This window comes from Chanodichthys erythropterus, chromosome 23 (genome assembly GCF_024489055.1).
Source record: "Chanodichthys erythropterus isolate Z2021 chromosome 23, ASM2448905v1, whole genome shotgun sequence".
Taxonomy (NCBI): domain Eukaryota; kingdom Metazoa; phylum Chordata; class Actinopteri; order Cypriniformes; family Xenocyprididae; genus Chanodichthys; species Chanodichthys erythropterus.
In genome coordinates, this window is record NC_090243.1 from 32,755,178 (window position 1) to 32,770,177 (window position 15,000).

Genomic DNA, 15,000 nt, shown 5'->3' on the forward strand with positions numbered 1-15,000 from the left:
AGCCCAACATCACCAAGACATCTATTACCGCCCCCAGAACACTACCGGCCCATCCACCCCTACATGCCCAGACACACCCCTCCGACCCCAGTGAGGAAAGACGACAGCTGGACAAGCATCCCACATCATCCACCACACCCACACCCACCTATGGCTCACTACACACTTGTAAACCTGCGGTCACCAACTTCACGTCCACCTGCTGGCCATCAATTTGGTTCTAAAAGCACAGACACTGAATTTCTGAAAAATATCAAAGATGCTGATATTATCATTCTCACTGAAACCTGGTGTAGAAATGATGTGCTTACCTACTGTCCCTCAGGCTACTATGAAGTAATTGTGCCCTCAGTTAAATTAAGTACAGCCCATCGTGGACGAGACTCGGGAGGAATTCTGGTGTGGTACAGGGAGGATCTGGCCAAACACATTTCTGTTACTACAGTTGGAAAATTTCATTGCTGGTTAAAACTAAACAACCAAATTGGCATTTCAGGCATTGACACTTATATCTGTGCCATCTACATTCCTCCAGCAGAATCCCCTTACCATGATGAGGAATATCTGAACAACCTCCACACAGAAATCAGCCATTTCCAGGCCCAGGGAAATGTGCTGCTGTGTGGAGACTTTAATGCAAGAACAGGATCTGAACCAGATAACATAGATCCAAAGGGCAATGAACATGTCTTTGGCCAAAAATCCCTGAGCCTCACAAAAAATCTCCCACCAAGAAACAGCCTTGACCAAACTGTAAATAAAAACGGTAGAGTGCAGCTCTGCCGAGCCTAAGTACATTCTTAACGGCAGGATCAGAGGGGACTCTTTAGGGAGGTTCACGTGTTGTTCAGGTCTTGGAGCTAGTGTAGTTGACTATGCCATCACTGACATGGACCTTCCTCCTTCAGTGCATTTACTGTCAAACAGCAAACTCCACTCTCTGACCATAACCAAACTAACATCTATATCAAAACTCATCACACACCAGAACAAAACAGGCTGGAAACCTGCAAAATGTATCAGGTCCAGCAGAGATACAAATGGGCTCAAGACAGCCCAGACAAATTTATCCAAGCCCTCAATTCGGAAGAACTAAAAAATTTAATAAATACATTCATTAATGAGAAATTTGAAACAACCAAAGATTGTGTTAATTTGGCTACAAATGAAATCAATTACATATTCAAAAAAGCAGCACATAGAAGTGAATTGAAAAAGAAAGGCAAAAAATATACTAAAAATACACCAAAAGATGAAAAATGGTTTGACTCAGTCTGCAAAACACTAAGGAAACAACTTAGAAAATTATCAAATTTGAAACATAAAAGAACCAAAAAACACAGACATCAGAACTGAATACTGTTCAAAACTAAAACTATACATAGGGCTGTCGCGATAACCGCAATTTCGTAATACCGCGCTTTTTACGAGCCAACCGCAGAACACTGCAAAAACCGCAGCAACCGCGATATTTGCATGTTTTCTATTTTTTGAAAGGCTATGTCCTTCTCGTTTTACACTTCATACACATGTACTAAATATTAAATAAGGTAATAATGATAGCATAATGTGTACCACGGTGATTTGTACAGAGGCTCCGTAGATTTGCACTAAACAAGCCTAAACATACAGTGAATGTGAGAGAGATCGACTGAGCACGTGCGATTACCTGTGTCTGTCCTTCAGGCCGAGATATATTCGTGAAAAAAAGTTGTCGTGTCCAAGGATAGCGAAATCTCTGCCTTAGCATCGAAGCATTACTGGTCAGCTGAGCCTTATAAAGTGGCGCTCAACGTTAAAATGATTTCAACAGCTTGTTTAATTTCATTTCATCTGTGTTTTTGAACGTTGCAGTTGAATGAACGGTTTAAAGACTCAAAAACAGTCCCTTGCCGCCACCTTGTGTCATAACAATGTAACTGCACTGACTGACAGCCCGTCTAGAACGCGCAGAGATGAGTAACGTTAGTTCTGCTTATACTCGTGAAATATCAGCAGAAAGTCTTGTTTAGTCAGATTCGATGATCGGAACTAACTATTATACATACAACAGCTCTACCATCTTATTGTCATGTTTATGTTCTGTTTTGTAGACCCTTATTTTGACATTCTCTTTACTTCAATGCTCTTTTTAGTTTCGTTATTGAATATGATCTCTCTCTCTCTCTCTCTCTCATTTATATATATATTTATATATATATATATACACAGTGGCGCAAAAAGTGGGTATGCGCTATATGCGGCGCATAGGGGCGCGCACCATGGGGGGCGCCAAAGCGATGTTTTTTTGTTTTTTTTTAATATTAATAAAAGTTATATAAATGCATATAAAAGTTATATATAAAAAAAAAAGTTATTTAAATTTTAGAGGACTAACAGTCTAGAGTAGGCGCCGGTGCCCTCATAAGATTCCATCATAGAATTTAGACGGGTAATATCGCGAGTGGGCGGGGCGCAGCGCTGAGTGAGCAGCAGTAACGTTAGTGAGTTGTTTCGAACAAGATGGATAAAGCAAAAAAGCTATCGGGGGCTAAAAACAGAAAAAGAAAGAGGGAAAAGGAGATGGCATGTCGAGGGATGCGACAGCAGTTAAATAAGTGGATGGTGAAAGGCAACAGGTAGGATTTAAAATGTGACGTCTATGCTTGGAGGCTTGCAATACGTTATTTATGTTAACGGACTAGCTAGTGTTTGCTAAGACAGAATATGTAGCTAGCTTAGAATATGCAAAACCGAGGTTGCTGAGCTGAAAACTGAAAAATATAAGGTAGCATGTACAATAATATTGTAATACCTTTTCAACCGGTTCAACGCTGCTGCCTGCCAGCTGTCTGATCTACGCTCGGAGCTTCGTGGAGATTATCCTAAATCCTTCTCTTTATTCCTATTCGCATAATATAACTTTCTTATTTTTCACTAGATTACTTAACCTATTGCATAGTATTACTAAACGGAACGATTTATTACTAGCAATCCACCAGCGTAATCACCTAGTGTTAGCCATAGCCTGCTAGCTACCGTCTACTTTCTTTTTTTTTCCTCTAAACCAACCTTCCTTGTCGATTGAATGGCGGATTTATCCGATGTATGTTATTCTGATCTGTCCTCGCCAGATCGGGAAGCTGTGGAGACGTTGCTGCCCGGCATTCATCGATCCACCGCGAGGTACAGCGTCCCGCACATCACCCTCGCCCCAGGCACCGGCAAGCGACCGAGACATCCAGCCAGCGAGTCCCGTGTGCGTTGCAGTTTTTCGGACGGCGCTCATCAAACACACGGTCAGTCATGTCCGACGATTATCATGTGTAGTAAATGCAACATGTACAGCTTAGCTCTTTCTGTCAGCAGTGAGACTTACACATGTGATAAATGCAGGGATATTGTCAGGCTGACAGAGAGAATCTCAGAATTAGAGACACGCATCCAAACTTTAATTGAGGATAGTGAGAATGAAAGGGCCTTAGATACTGCTTTGGATGCGACTAGCCTAGTAAACACTACACATTCGGTTCCGGTTGTAGAAGCCACGCAGCAGGCTAACTGGGTGACTGTGAGGCGGCATAATGGCAAGAACAAACACCACTCTTCCGTTCCGATTAGAACATCAAACAGGTTCTCCCCACTCAGTGACGCACCCACTGAGAATCCTGTTGAAAGTGCCCTAGTAATTGGCGATTCTATTACACGGAACGTGAAAATAGAGACACCAGCCACCATAGTCACATGTTTGCCGGGGGCCAGAGCACCTGACATCAAAGCAAATTTAAAAGTGCTGGCTAATGCTAAACGTAAATATTCTAAAATCATTATCCACGTCGGCACAAATGATGTTCGACTTCGCCAGTCGGAGATCACTAAAATTAACATTAAAGAGGTGTGTGAACTCGCAAATTCAATGTCAGCAAAAGTAATTTGTTCTGGCCCTCTTCCTGTTCGTCGGAGTGATGAGATAGTTAGCAGGTTATCATCACTCAATGGCTGGCTGTCTAAGTGGTGTGCGCAGAATAATATAGGTTTCATAGACAATTGGAAAAGCTTTTGGGGCAGACCTGATCTGTTGAAAAGAGATGGTATTCATCCCTCCCGGGATGGTGCTGCTCTTCTCTCTAGAAATTTGGCAAATAGTCTTAGAGCTGAAACATGACAAACCAGGGCCCAGATCAGGACGCAGACAAACTGGCTAAACCGACCGTCTGCTAGCCGCCTCACGTCACAGAACTCAGATAATTCACAGCACATAGAAACACTTTCACCTAGATATTATCACATAGAGACTGTGTCTGTACCTCGAACTAGTAAATACAAAAAACTTCCAAAACCTTTTAAGGGTAAAAATTTAATTGATGTTCAAAAAATGAAAATCACAGATAAATCAGATAAACAAATGATAAAGCTTGGGTTACTGAATATTAGATCTATTTCTTCAAAAGCACTTATTGTAAATGAAATTATCACAGACAATAAACTAGACTTGCTGTGTTTGACAGAAACCTGGCTAAAACCAGACGATTACATTACTTTAAATGAATCTAGTCCTCAAGGTTATGATTATCGACACAATCCTCGACAGAAAGGCAAAGGGGGAGGTGTTGCTGTAATTTATAGTAATATATTCAGAATCATTCAAAAGAATTTCAAATATAATTCCTTTGAAGTGATGGTGCTTTATGTAACATTATGTAAGTTGACATTTGTGCTGGCTACTGTATACAGGCCACCAGGGCACCATACTGACTTTATCAAAGAATTTGCTGAGTTTCTATCAGAGTTAGTACTGGCTGCGGATAAAGTCCTTGTTGTTGGTGATTTTAATATCCATGTAGATAATAATAAAGACGCATTTGGATTGGCATTTGCAGATATTTTAAACTCTATTGGAGTTAAACAACACGTGTCAGGACCCACTCATTGTCGCAATCATACCCTAGATCTAATACTGTCGCATGGAATAGATATTGATGCTGTTGAAATTCTACAGCAGAGCGATGATATATCAGATCATTATTTAGTCTTGTGTATAATACAATTAGCCAAGGCTACAAAACCACCACCCAGCCATAAATATTGTAGAACAATCACGTCTGCCACTAAAGATTGCTTTATAAATAATCTCCCAGAGCAGTTTCATCGCCTTAGTATACCTGACAACTTAGAAGAACTCGATGCTGCAACAGAAACTATTGGCTCTCTCTTTTCCAGCACATTAGATGCGGTCGCTCCTTTACGTCTAAAGAAGATTAAGGAAACTAATCCAACGCCGTGGTATGATGAGCACACTCGGGCTCTAAAACGAGCTGTTAGAAAAGCTGAACGTAGTTGGAAGAAAACAAAACTAGAAGTTTTTCGCCTTTCGTGGAAAGAGAAAATGATTGAGTACAGAACAGCCATAAGAAATGCTAGATCTACTTATTTTTCAAATCTCTTAATAGAAAACAAACATAATCCTAGGTATTTATTTGACACAGTGGCTAAATTAACTAGAAACAGAGATTCAACTGCTGACGTTTCCATAGAGCACAGCAGTAATGACTTTATGAACTTCTTTACTTGCAAGATTGATAATATTAGAGAGAAAATTATAAACATGCAACCGTCTACAGTTTCTCTTCAGACAGTGCACTGTAGTGTCCCTGAGGTAAAACTAGAATCATTCGCCGCTATAGGAGAGGAAGAATTATCTAAACTTATCAAATCATCAAAATCAACGACATGTATGTTAGACCCAATGCCGACTAAACTACTGAAAGAAATGCTTCCAGAGGTCGTAGGTCCACTTCTTGATATAATTAATTCATCTTTAACACTAGGACACGTGCCAAAAACCTTTAAGCAGGTTATTATCAAACCTCTTATTAAAAAACCTCAACTAGATCCGAGAGATTTAGTAAATTACAGGCCAATCTCGAATCTACCTTTTCTGTCAAAGATACTAGAAAAGGCAGTTTCAACACAACTGTGTTCCTTTTTAGAAAGAAATGGAATCTGTGAGGATTTCCAGTCAGGATTTAGACCATACCATAGTACTGAGACTGCTCTCGTTAGAGTTACAAACGATCTACTCCTATCATCCGATCGTGGCTGTATTTCTCTATTAGTGTTATTAGATCTCAGTGCTGCTTTTGACACTATCGATCATAACATTCTTTTAAAAAGACTTGAAAACTATATTGGCATTAGTGGAATTGCTTTGGCATGGTTCAAATCATACTTATCTGACCGTTATCAGTCTGTGGTAGTTAATGAAGAGATGTCGTATCGATCACAGGTTAAATATGGGGTACCACAAGGCTCAGTATTAGGACCGTTGCTTTTCACTCTGTACATGCTGCCCTTAGGAGAGATAATTAGGAAGCATGGTGTTAGTTTTCACTGCTACGCTGACGATACTCAGCTCTATATTTCCTCGCGCCCTGACGAAACCTACAAATTCACAAAACTAACAGAATGTATAGCTGACATTAAAAACTGGATGACAAGAAATTTCTTATTATTAAATTCAGAAAAAACTGATTTCCTAATCTTTGGACCAAAAACTTCCTCACGAAAAAACCTTGAATACTCTCTAACACTTGACGGGTGCTCCATTAAACCTTCGTCCTCAGTTAGGAACCTGGGTGTGCTCTTTGATACCAATCTTTCATTTGAAAGTCATGTTTCTAGTATCTGTAAAACCGCCTTCTTCCATCTAAAAAATATATCTAAATTACGACATATGCTCTCAATGACAAATGCGGAACAGTTGGTTCATGCATTCATGACCTCAAGACTAGATTATTGTAACGCTCTACTGGGTGGTTGTTCTGCTCGGCTTTTAAACAAACTACAGTTGGTTCAAAATGCGGCAGCTAGAGTTCTTACTAGAACCAGAAAGTATGACCATATTAGCCCAGTTCTGTCAACATTACATTGGCTCCCTATTAAACATCGTATAGATTTTAAAATCTTGCTACTTACTTATAAAGCTCTAAATGGTTTAGCTCCCCAGTACCTAAGTGAGCTCTTAATGCATTATAGTCCTTCACGTTTATTGCGATCTCAGAATTTAGGCCAGTTGATAATACCCAGAATATCAAAATCAACTGAAGGCGGCAGATCATTTTCCTATTTAGCACCTAAACTCTGGAACAATCTTCCTAGCATTGTTCGGGAAGCAGACACACTCTGTCAGTTTAAATCTAGACTAAAAACACATCTCTTTGCTCTTGCATACACATAACACATTATCAATACATTAACATTTTTCAAATCCGTTAAAGGATTGTTACGCTGCAATAATTAGGTCGGCCGGAACCGAGAACATTTCCTATAACACTAGATATACCTGTACATCAGAACAAGAATGGCATCTACGCTAATATCTGTCTCTCTGCTTATCCTGAGGTTTGCCGGGTGCTGGATCCAGGCCGTATCCAGGTCAGATGGAGAACCTGCGTCTGGACCTGACTACAACGTAGCCCAGGATCCCCGTATCCGCTTACGTGTATTTATATATAATAGATTTTTAATCTCTAAAATAAAAATGTACAATTCAGATTTTGATCTCCATATACATTTACATATATATATCTTCCAAGGGGTTTTTTCCCTCCTAGGACTTTTTTCCCAGTGCTAGCACGCTGGGTTTTTCTCCTAGGGGGTTTTTTCCACCCCTGGAAGTCAGCCGACATTGGCTTAATGTAGCACCATCTTGTATATGTTACATATTACCACGCTTGTTTGTACAGTTTTAACCACTTCCCTTTTTTTCTGTGCTTCTAATATGTAAAGCTGCTTTGAAACAATTACCAATTGTAAAAGCGCTATATAAATAAATTTGACTTGACTTGACTTGACAAGTGTTTACTAACTTACTGCAAAATAATGTTGCTGATATCTACATTTAGATTTTGGTTAAAACCTTTGGTACCAATCCCGTGCATGACATATCTCAATTTTATTAAAGTAAAATGACAACTGGTAAATATAAGGTAGCATGCACAATAAATGACTAGAAGCTGGAAAACATTACTTATGCAATAAGGCTGGTTTATCATGGAAACAAATAGATTTTAGAACAAATAGATAGGCTACAGTTACATCTGCTGGGACATGTAAGCTGTAACATCTCTCTCTCCCTTTAAAGATCTCTGCTATGTGTGTGTGTGTGTGTGTGTGTGTGTGTGTGTGTGTGTGTGTGTGTGTGTGTGTGTGTGTGTGTGTGTGTGTGTGTGTGTGTGTGTGTGTGTATATATATATGTATATGTATATGTATGTATGTATAGCACAGACCAGAGAGAGAGAGATGTGACCCTGTAATTACATATGTATATGTGTGTGTGTGTGTGTGCCATATTTGTACTTTTTATAATCCAAAATGTAATGTAATTTCAACAGCATCACAATCTTACTGCATAATAGTTGTCTTATCTGATGCCAGCACTAGGCTGATTTAAAAATTGAATTTAGGCTGCTATATTTAACAGTGAGTTTATTTCATTCAGGTGTGAGGATGGTGGATCAGGAAAGACAGGGGAAGGCAACAGGTAGGTCTAACATTAGGTGGAAGTGTAGAGGGAGCCACTTGATACCAACAGGTTCATAATGTTTGTTTGACAATGTCTTAGTGGAGAAGAACACAGGCAAGAGGTAAAAGAGACAGACATGACATCAAGTAAAGATGAGACCAGTGATGATATCAGGTAGGAGTTATATTAGTTAGACCACACCAAACTAAGTTCTGTTTACCAGCCTATTCACTGTGTCCTTTTTGGGTAAAAATTAGTGCAGACAGAGATGGAAAGCCACTCACCACTGAGGAGGAATTGGAGAAGAATGTGGAAAAGGGAGGTGAAGATGAGGTGGAAGAGGATGTGGAACAGAGAGGTGAAGAGGAGATGGAGGTGGAAATGGAACAGAGAGGTGAAGAGGAGAGGGCTGAGACGAGGCATTACTCAGAAGATCCATCTGACTGGCCACCACCACACCAGATTGGGGACTCATTTAGGCAGTGTATGGTTGAGAATGGTCCACAGAAATGTCCTGATGGACCATATCCAAGATCAGACAAGAGTAGAAGGTGTTTTTCTAAAGCATACTGTTTTCGTTCAATGTCCAATGGAGAAAAAGTGCAGCGGGATTGGTTACTGTACTCCAAAAGAACAAATAAAGTGTATTGTTTTGCATGTAAGCTTTTTGGTGGAGCTAGAGTTGTTGACACACGCTTTGTGGTAGGGTACAATAACTGGCAGTGTCTTTCAAAAACGCTGCAGCACCATGAAACCAGTGGTGATCACATAAATGCTTATCTGTTGTGGAAAGAATTAGCATCACGCTTACGCCTTGGTAAAACTATTGACAGAACATTGCAAAGAGCCATAGATGCTGAAAAGGCACACTGGAGAAGTGTGTTAACAAGAGTGATTGACTGCATACTATTCCTTGCAGAAAGGAACTTGCCACTAAGGGGGAAAAATGCTAAGTTAGGAGATCCTAAAAATGGAAATTTCCTGGGTGTCCTTGAGGTCATAGCACGATATGATGCTACACTAGCAGAGCATCTTAGGAAGGTAGCTTCTAAAGAAACCACAGGATATCTTTCCTGCACTGTTAGCCCGGATAAGTTGAATTTACTTAAAAAATTTGAGGAAACTGGTTGCCCTAAAAAAATTAAGTAATGATTAAGTAATGTGAACTTAATAATTCAAGTTCATTTAACTTAAAATGTTTTGTAATATTAATTACTTTGTAGTTATTACAACTAGTATATTTAAGTTCAATGTACTAAGCAAGTTAACTTGCCACCAATCAAAATTCATCCATGCCTCCCATCATGCATTGCTGCATGAATAAATTATGAGCTGAATTGTCTTAGTAATTTTCTTTATTCTCACTATTTAAATTTTGCCGTTTTTCTGTGACTTTTTAGCAGCTTGTTTTCTAATGTTCAGAGTTGATCTGTTTATCAGAACATGTTGCTTGTCACCGTCGTTGAGATTCACAGGCTGATTCTTGATGTCTGTATGTGCCTAAAATATAATTTATTTTTTTTTGTGATAAGAACAACTTAAAAAAAAAAAATTGTATTATAAAAGTTGATCCTCCGCTGTAGAATCACAGTGCTTCTGTAATCAATAATGTAAATCTAACTCAGAGATTGGACCCTAAATGAGTTCAGTGATTAAGATCAAATAATGATTATGTGAAAACATAACCAACATCATCTGATCATCTTTTAACTTGGCTTGTCTGGTTGGTTTTATTGCAGTTAAAACTGACCAAACAAAATCTAATATTAAAAAGTTAAGGGTCAAGAGCTCAACTAAAACAAACCCTGACCCTCGATGATGGTAACTTAAAAATTGTGATTTTCTCCTTTGGTGAAAAACTATAAAAAGGTAAATGTTAGGAAAAAAATGTCTGTAGAACAGCCAAAACAAATGTTCCAACTGCTCATCAACAGCTCCTTGAATTCACACACACCACAACAAAATGGCGTCATTACCTGCCACAAACCAGTGTGAAGGAGGCGTGGTCAGGAGAAAAACTTCTTAATTTAAGTGCATTTAACTTACATTTATTAACATTCAAATACACCCACAAATTAGTAGAATTTACTTATATTTTATAAGTAATGCAACCAAACTTAAATATTTTAAGTATATTGTAATTATATTTTTAAGTAAATATAAAATCCGGGCTAAGAGTGTGGTGCACTCAAAATGAATTTTTAGATTCAATTTCAGAATGTGTACTTGGTCAAATTTGTGCCCAGGTCAAAGCCTCCAAGTACTTTGCAGTGGAGTTGGATTGCACACCTGACATTTCAAAGCAGGAGCAGGCCTCCGTAATAATCCGGTATGTTCATACAGATGACAATAAGAATGCCACCATCAATGAGTCTTTTGTTGGCTTCACAGTCGTGAAAGACACAACTGGTAAAGGCCTCACAGAAACACTGACTGGGGTTCTGGATAACCTGGGGTTGGAGTTGGCTAACTGTAGGGGGCAGAGCTATGACAATGGCTCAAATATGAGGGGTATACACAAGGGTGTGCAAGCATTGGTGCAGCAGAAGTGTCCAGAGGCACTATTTATCCCCTGCTGTAGCCACAGTCTGAACCTTCTGTTATGTGATGCTGTGTCGTCAAACAGAATGTGTCTAACCTTTTTTGGCACTCTCCAAAGACTGTACACCATTTTTTCGGCTTCAGTGAAGAGGTGGGATATTCTGAAAGAATTTGTGGACATAACACTGAAGCCTCTGAGTGATACCAGGTGGGAAGCAAAAATAGACTCCGTCAAAGCTGTACGTTTCCAGTTAGGGGGGATTCTTGATGCTTTGGAAAAGCTTGAGGAAGTGGAAAAAGACAGCAAAACTGTCTCAGAGGCAAAGTCGCTGTCTAGCGAGATTGTCAGCATGGAGTTCCTCATGTGCCTCCTGGTTTGGTATGATCTATTGTCAGAAATCACCTATGTCAGCAAGGCAATGCAAGCAGTGAACATCTCGATGGACACTGCCATTAGAATGATAGACTCTCTTAAAGAATTCTTGCTTAAGTATAGAGTGGAGGGCTTTCAAAAATCCCTTGACATTGCACGTCGAATAGCCATTGAGATGGATGCTTCCCCTGAGTTTAGAGAGAGACGTTTCAGAAAGCAAAAGAGATTTTATGGTGATGATTCCAGCAGTGGCCATTATGAACAGGAACCTGAGACCCATTTTAGGTGCATGGTTTTCAATGCAATTGTTGACACAGTAATTCAGGAGTTGTCTGACAGATTTTGCAATCTTCAGCTTGTGTCCGAAAAGTTTAAGTTCATTTTTAAAATGGAACACATGACAAAAGCTGAGTTGGAGGAATCAGTGACAAGGTATGCCCTAGCTACCAATGATGTTTCAAGGGATATCATTCAGGAAATTTACCCAGCGAGCCGTCTACTTAGGGGTCATGAAAAGGCTCTGGATAAATTAAATTTCCTCCTACAGGAGAACCTTGATTTGGTTTTTCCAAATGTAACAGTAGCCCTGAGAGTTTTCCTGACAATGCCTTTGACAGTTGCCTCTGCGGAGAGATCATTCAGCAAGCTAAAGCTGATAAAGACGTACCTTCGTTCCAACATGAGTAATGATCGCTTAAACCAGTTAGCAGTCATTTCAATTGAAAACAGTGTGGCACGAACCATTTCATTTGATGCAATACTAGATAAATGGGCAAGTGAGAAGGCACGTCATGTTACAATTTAGAGCGCAATTTAGAGCGCAATTTAGAGCACTTTTGAATGTTTGGTAGCAACATAGGATTGGGCATTGAGAACCATTGACTGACTAATTCTAACTGTTTATTCTGTTTGTAAATTTTTATTCTTTGATAACATTGTTAATAATATACATACATATATATATATATATATATATATATATATATATATGTGTACATATATACCATATAATTATGGTAGGCTTACAGTGGCTGTCTGATATACTTTAAAATAAACATTTATTATTTCAAACCCATACATGATGATGTCCGGCACACTTATTTATTTTGAAGGGGGGGGGGCGCCAAAATGTTTTGCTGCATACCCCTCTAACACTGGATAGTTGCGCCCCTGTATATATATATAGGGCTCTCAAGTTTTGAACTGAGTTCAGAGTGAGATTTCGGCGGCGACGGGGGTTTGGGTGGGGACGGGGGTCTGATATGAAAAATGACACATTCGTACAAATAAAAAATATTTATTTAATTCAGCATTTTTGTGTGTATGTGAGTGAGTGTGAGAGATAGATAATGGTAATATAATCATACACATTATATTGTTGTTTTTCCTCAACATTGTAATGTGAAACAATATAAACATGGTAACCATATTCCGACTCTAGTGTACCTTATATGTACGTTACGTTTGTCACGATAACTGGCGCGCTCTGCTTTACTAGTGTTTTTTCCCGCTCGCTGCTTGAGCCTATAATGCTTTTGTTCTTTAGGCCTATATTTTTTGTTTACACATATTGTTTTTAATTACGGTTTTAAACTGAATGAAAACCTTAAGATAAAACACAAACTTGTTGTGTATATTACCTAATCATAAGTTTGTTCAGAAATGGTGACGACAACTTGAATAAAAAATAAAAATAAAAAACGTCTCTCATTTTCTCAAAATAATCGTAATTTAAAGCTGCTGTCCGCGATTTTTGGCCCTCTAGCGGTTAATAAACAGAACTGCACGCGTCTTGCGGAGGAACATTCTAGCCGGAGCTATGTCTGGTATGTCTATGGCGAGTCACAAAGTCATACTCTGCGGCGAGTCCTACCAGTCCGGTCTGAAATAGTCCGAATATAAACACTTATTATAAGTTTACCATAATGATTCAGGATAAGACAGAAACATGGTTTGGAAAATTGATTCATGTTGTATATTCTCATTATATATTTTTTGTACATTTTTTGACTGCAGCTTTATATACACGAATATTCGAAAATTCGCAAACATTAATTTATTGCACATTTATTGGAAAGTCTGAATTTATCAGAAGTCCGAATGTGCGAATATAAAACCAATTTTACCCAAGTATGACTTACTGTACTCATAGGATATGGTCCCACATCGATCACGATCAGTCTGTAGCCAGATGTGAATCAATGTGACTGACAGATGTCCTCCTCTGTAGCTAACTACTTCAGCGAGCATCTGAATCAGTGCGCGAGCCCGTGAATCACAGAATGTGTCGTTGGAATCGGAACATAAATATTTTTGTGGCGGGAATATCTAAATCTTACCCGGATACAGTAATTCTATTTTCTGATTGGCTGTTCGGTAGCGATATTTTTTTATTAGATTAACTGGTGCATGGCAGGACCTTCTGAACTCTGGGGAACTCGCTTGATTCCTCTAATAGCGGCGCAACTTGTTGTGCGTTATCCTGGAGATTTCTCTGCGTGAGAAATACATGGTGTGGCGTGTGAGCGTGTGAACGGGTTGAAATGCGTGAGACTTGAGAGCCCTGTATTATATATATATATGGCGGTAATACCGCATATCGCGCTATTGAGCCACTCAAAAATACCGCAAGGGAAATTCCTTAACCGCGACAGCCCTAACTATACAAAGACACAATTAGAGTGAAAAAGCAACACCATCTTACCAAAAGTTTACAGGAAGATAGAAAATAAATCAGAATCAGTTCTGGGATATGTGGAATAATCTGAGCACAACAAAACCACAAGACCTACCAATACAAGATGGAAAAATCTGGACAAAACATTTTGAAAATGTATATAACAAAATCCCACGAAAACAACTCAATGACAATTATAATCTGATCAACCAAAATCTACAAATTTATGAAGACACAATTAAAAATAATCAAAATCCACTCGACTTCCCAATTACACATGAAGAATTGACAAACAAACTCAAAAGCCAAAAATGTAAGAAATCTTGTGGTGCTGACAGCATTCTGGGTGAAATGCTGAAACACAGCACACCTGAGCTGCAGATGGCTGTGTTCAAATTATTCAACATTGTACTTAGTTCAGGCTGTTTTCCTGACATCTGGAGCCAAGGACTTATTACCCCAATTCATAAGAGTGGGAATAAATTGGACCCTAATAATCTCAGAGGCATTTGTGTGAGCAGTAATCTGGGGAAGTTATTTAGCAGTATTTTAAACAATAGAATTGTAAACTTCCTTACCGAACACAATGTCCTGAGTCCTAGTCAGATTGGCTTCCTTCCAAATCACAGAACAACCGACCACATTTACACCCTAATCAATAAACAAGTAAAACAGACCAAAAACTGAAAAACATTTGCATGCTTTGTCGATTTCAAAAAAGCATTTGATTCTATTTGGCACGACGGATTATATTACAAACTTTTACAAAGCGGTGTAGGGGGTAAAGCTTACGACATTATTAAATCAATGTATTCGAACAACAAATGTGCAGTACGAATTGGCAACAAACATACATAATTCTTCACCCAGAAGACAGGAGTGTGGCAGGGCTGTAGCCTTGAGTC

The 15,000-nt window shown here is 39.0% G+C and overlaps 2 protein-coding genes across 23 annotated transcripts in view; one reads left to right on the forward strand and one right to left on the reverse strand.

Moving 5' to 3' along the window:
* The window catches only part of LOC137013837 (uncharacterized), a 49,405-nt gene extending 45,230 nt beyond the window's left edge, over window positions 1-4,175 (forward strand). The window contains exon 2 of the mRNA XM_067377812.1: window positions 3,114-4,175. Coding sequence (XP_067233913.1) covers window positions 3,114-4,144 — 1,031 coding nt within the window. The 3' untranslated portion in view covers window positions 4,145-4,175. The remainder of the gene's footprint in view (window positions 1-3,113) is intronic.
* The window catches only part of mppe1 (metallophosphoesterase 1), a 323,001-nt gene that overhangs the window by 273,901 nt on the left and 34,100 nt on the right, over window positions 1-15,000 (reverse strand). The gene's annotated exons all lie outside the window — the stretch shown is intronic.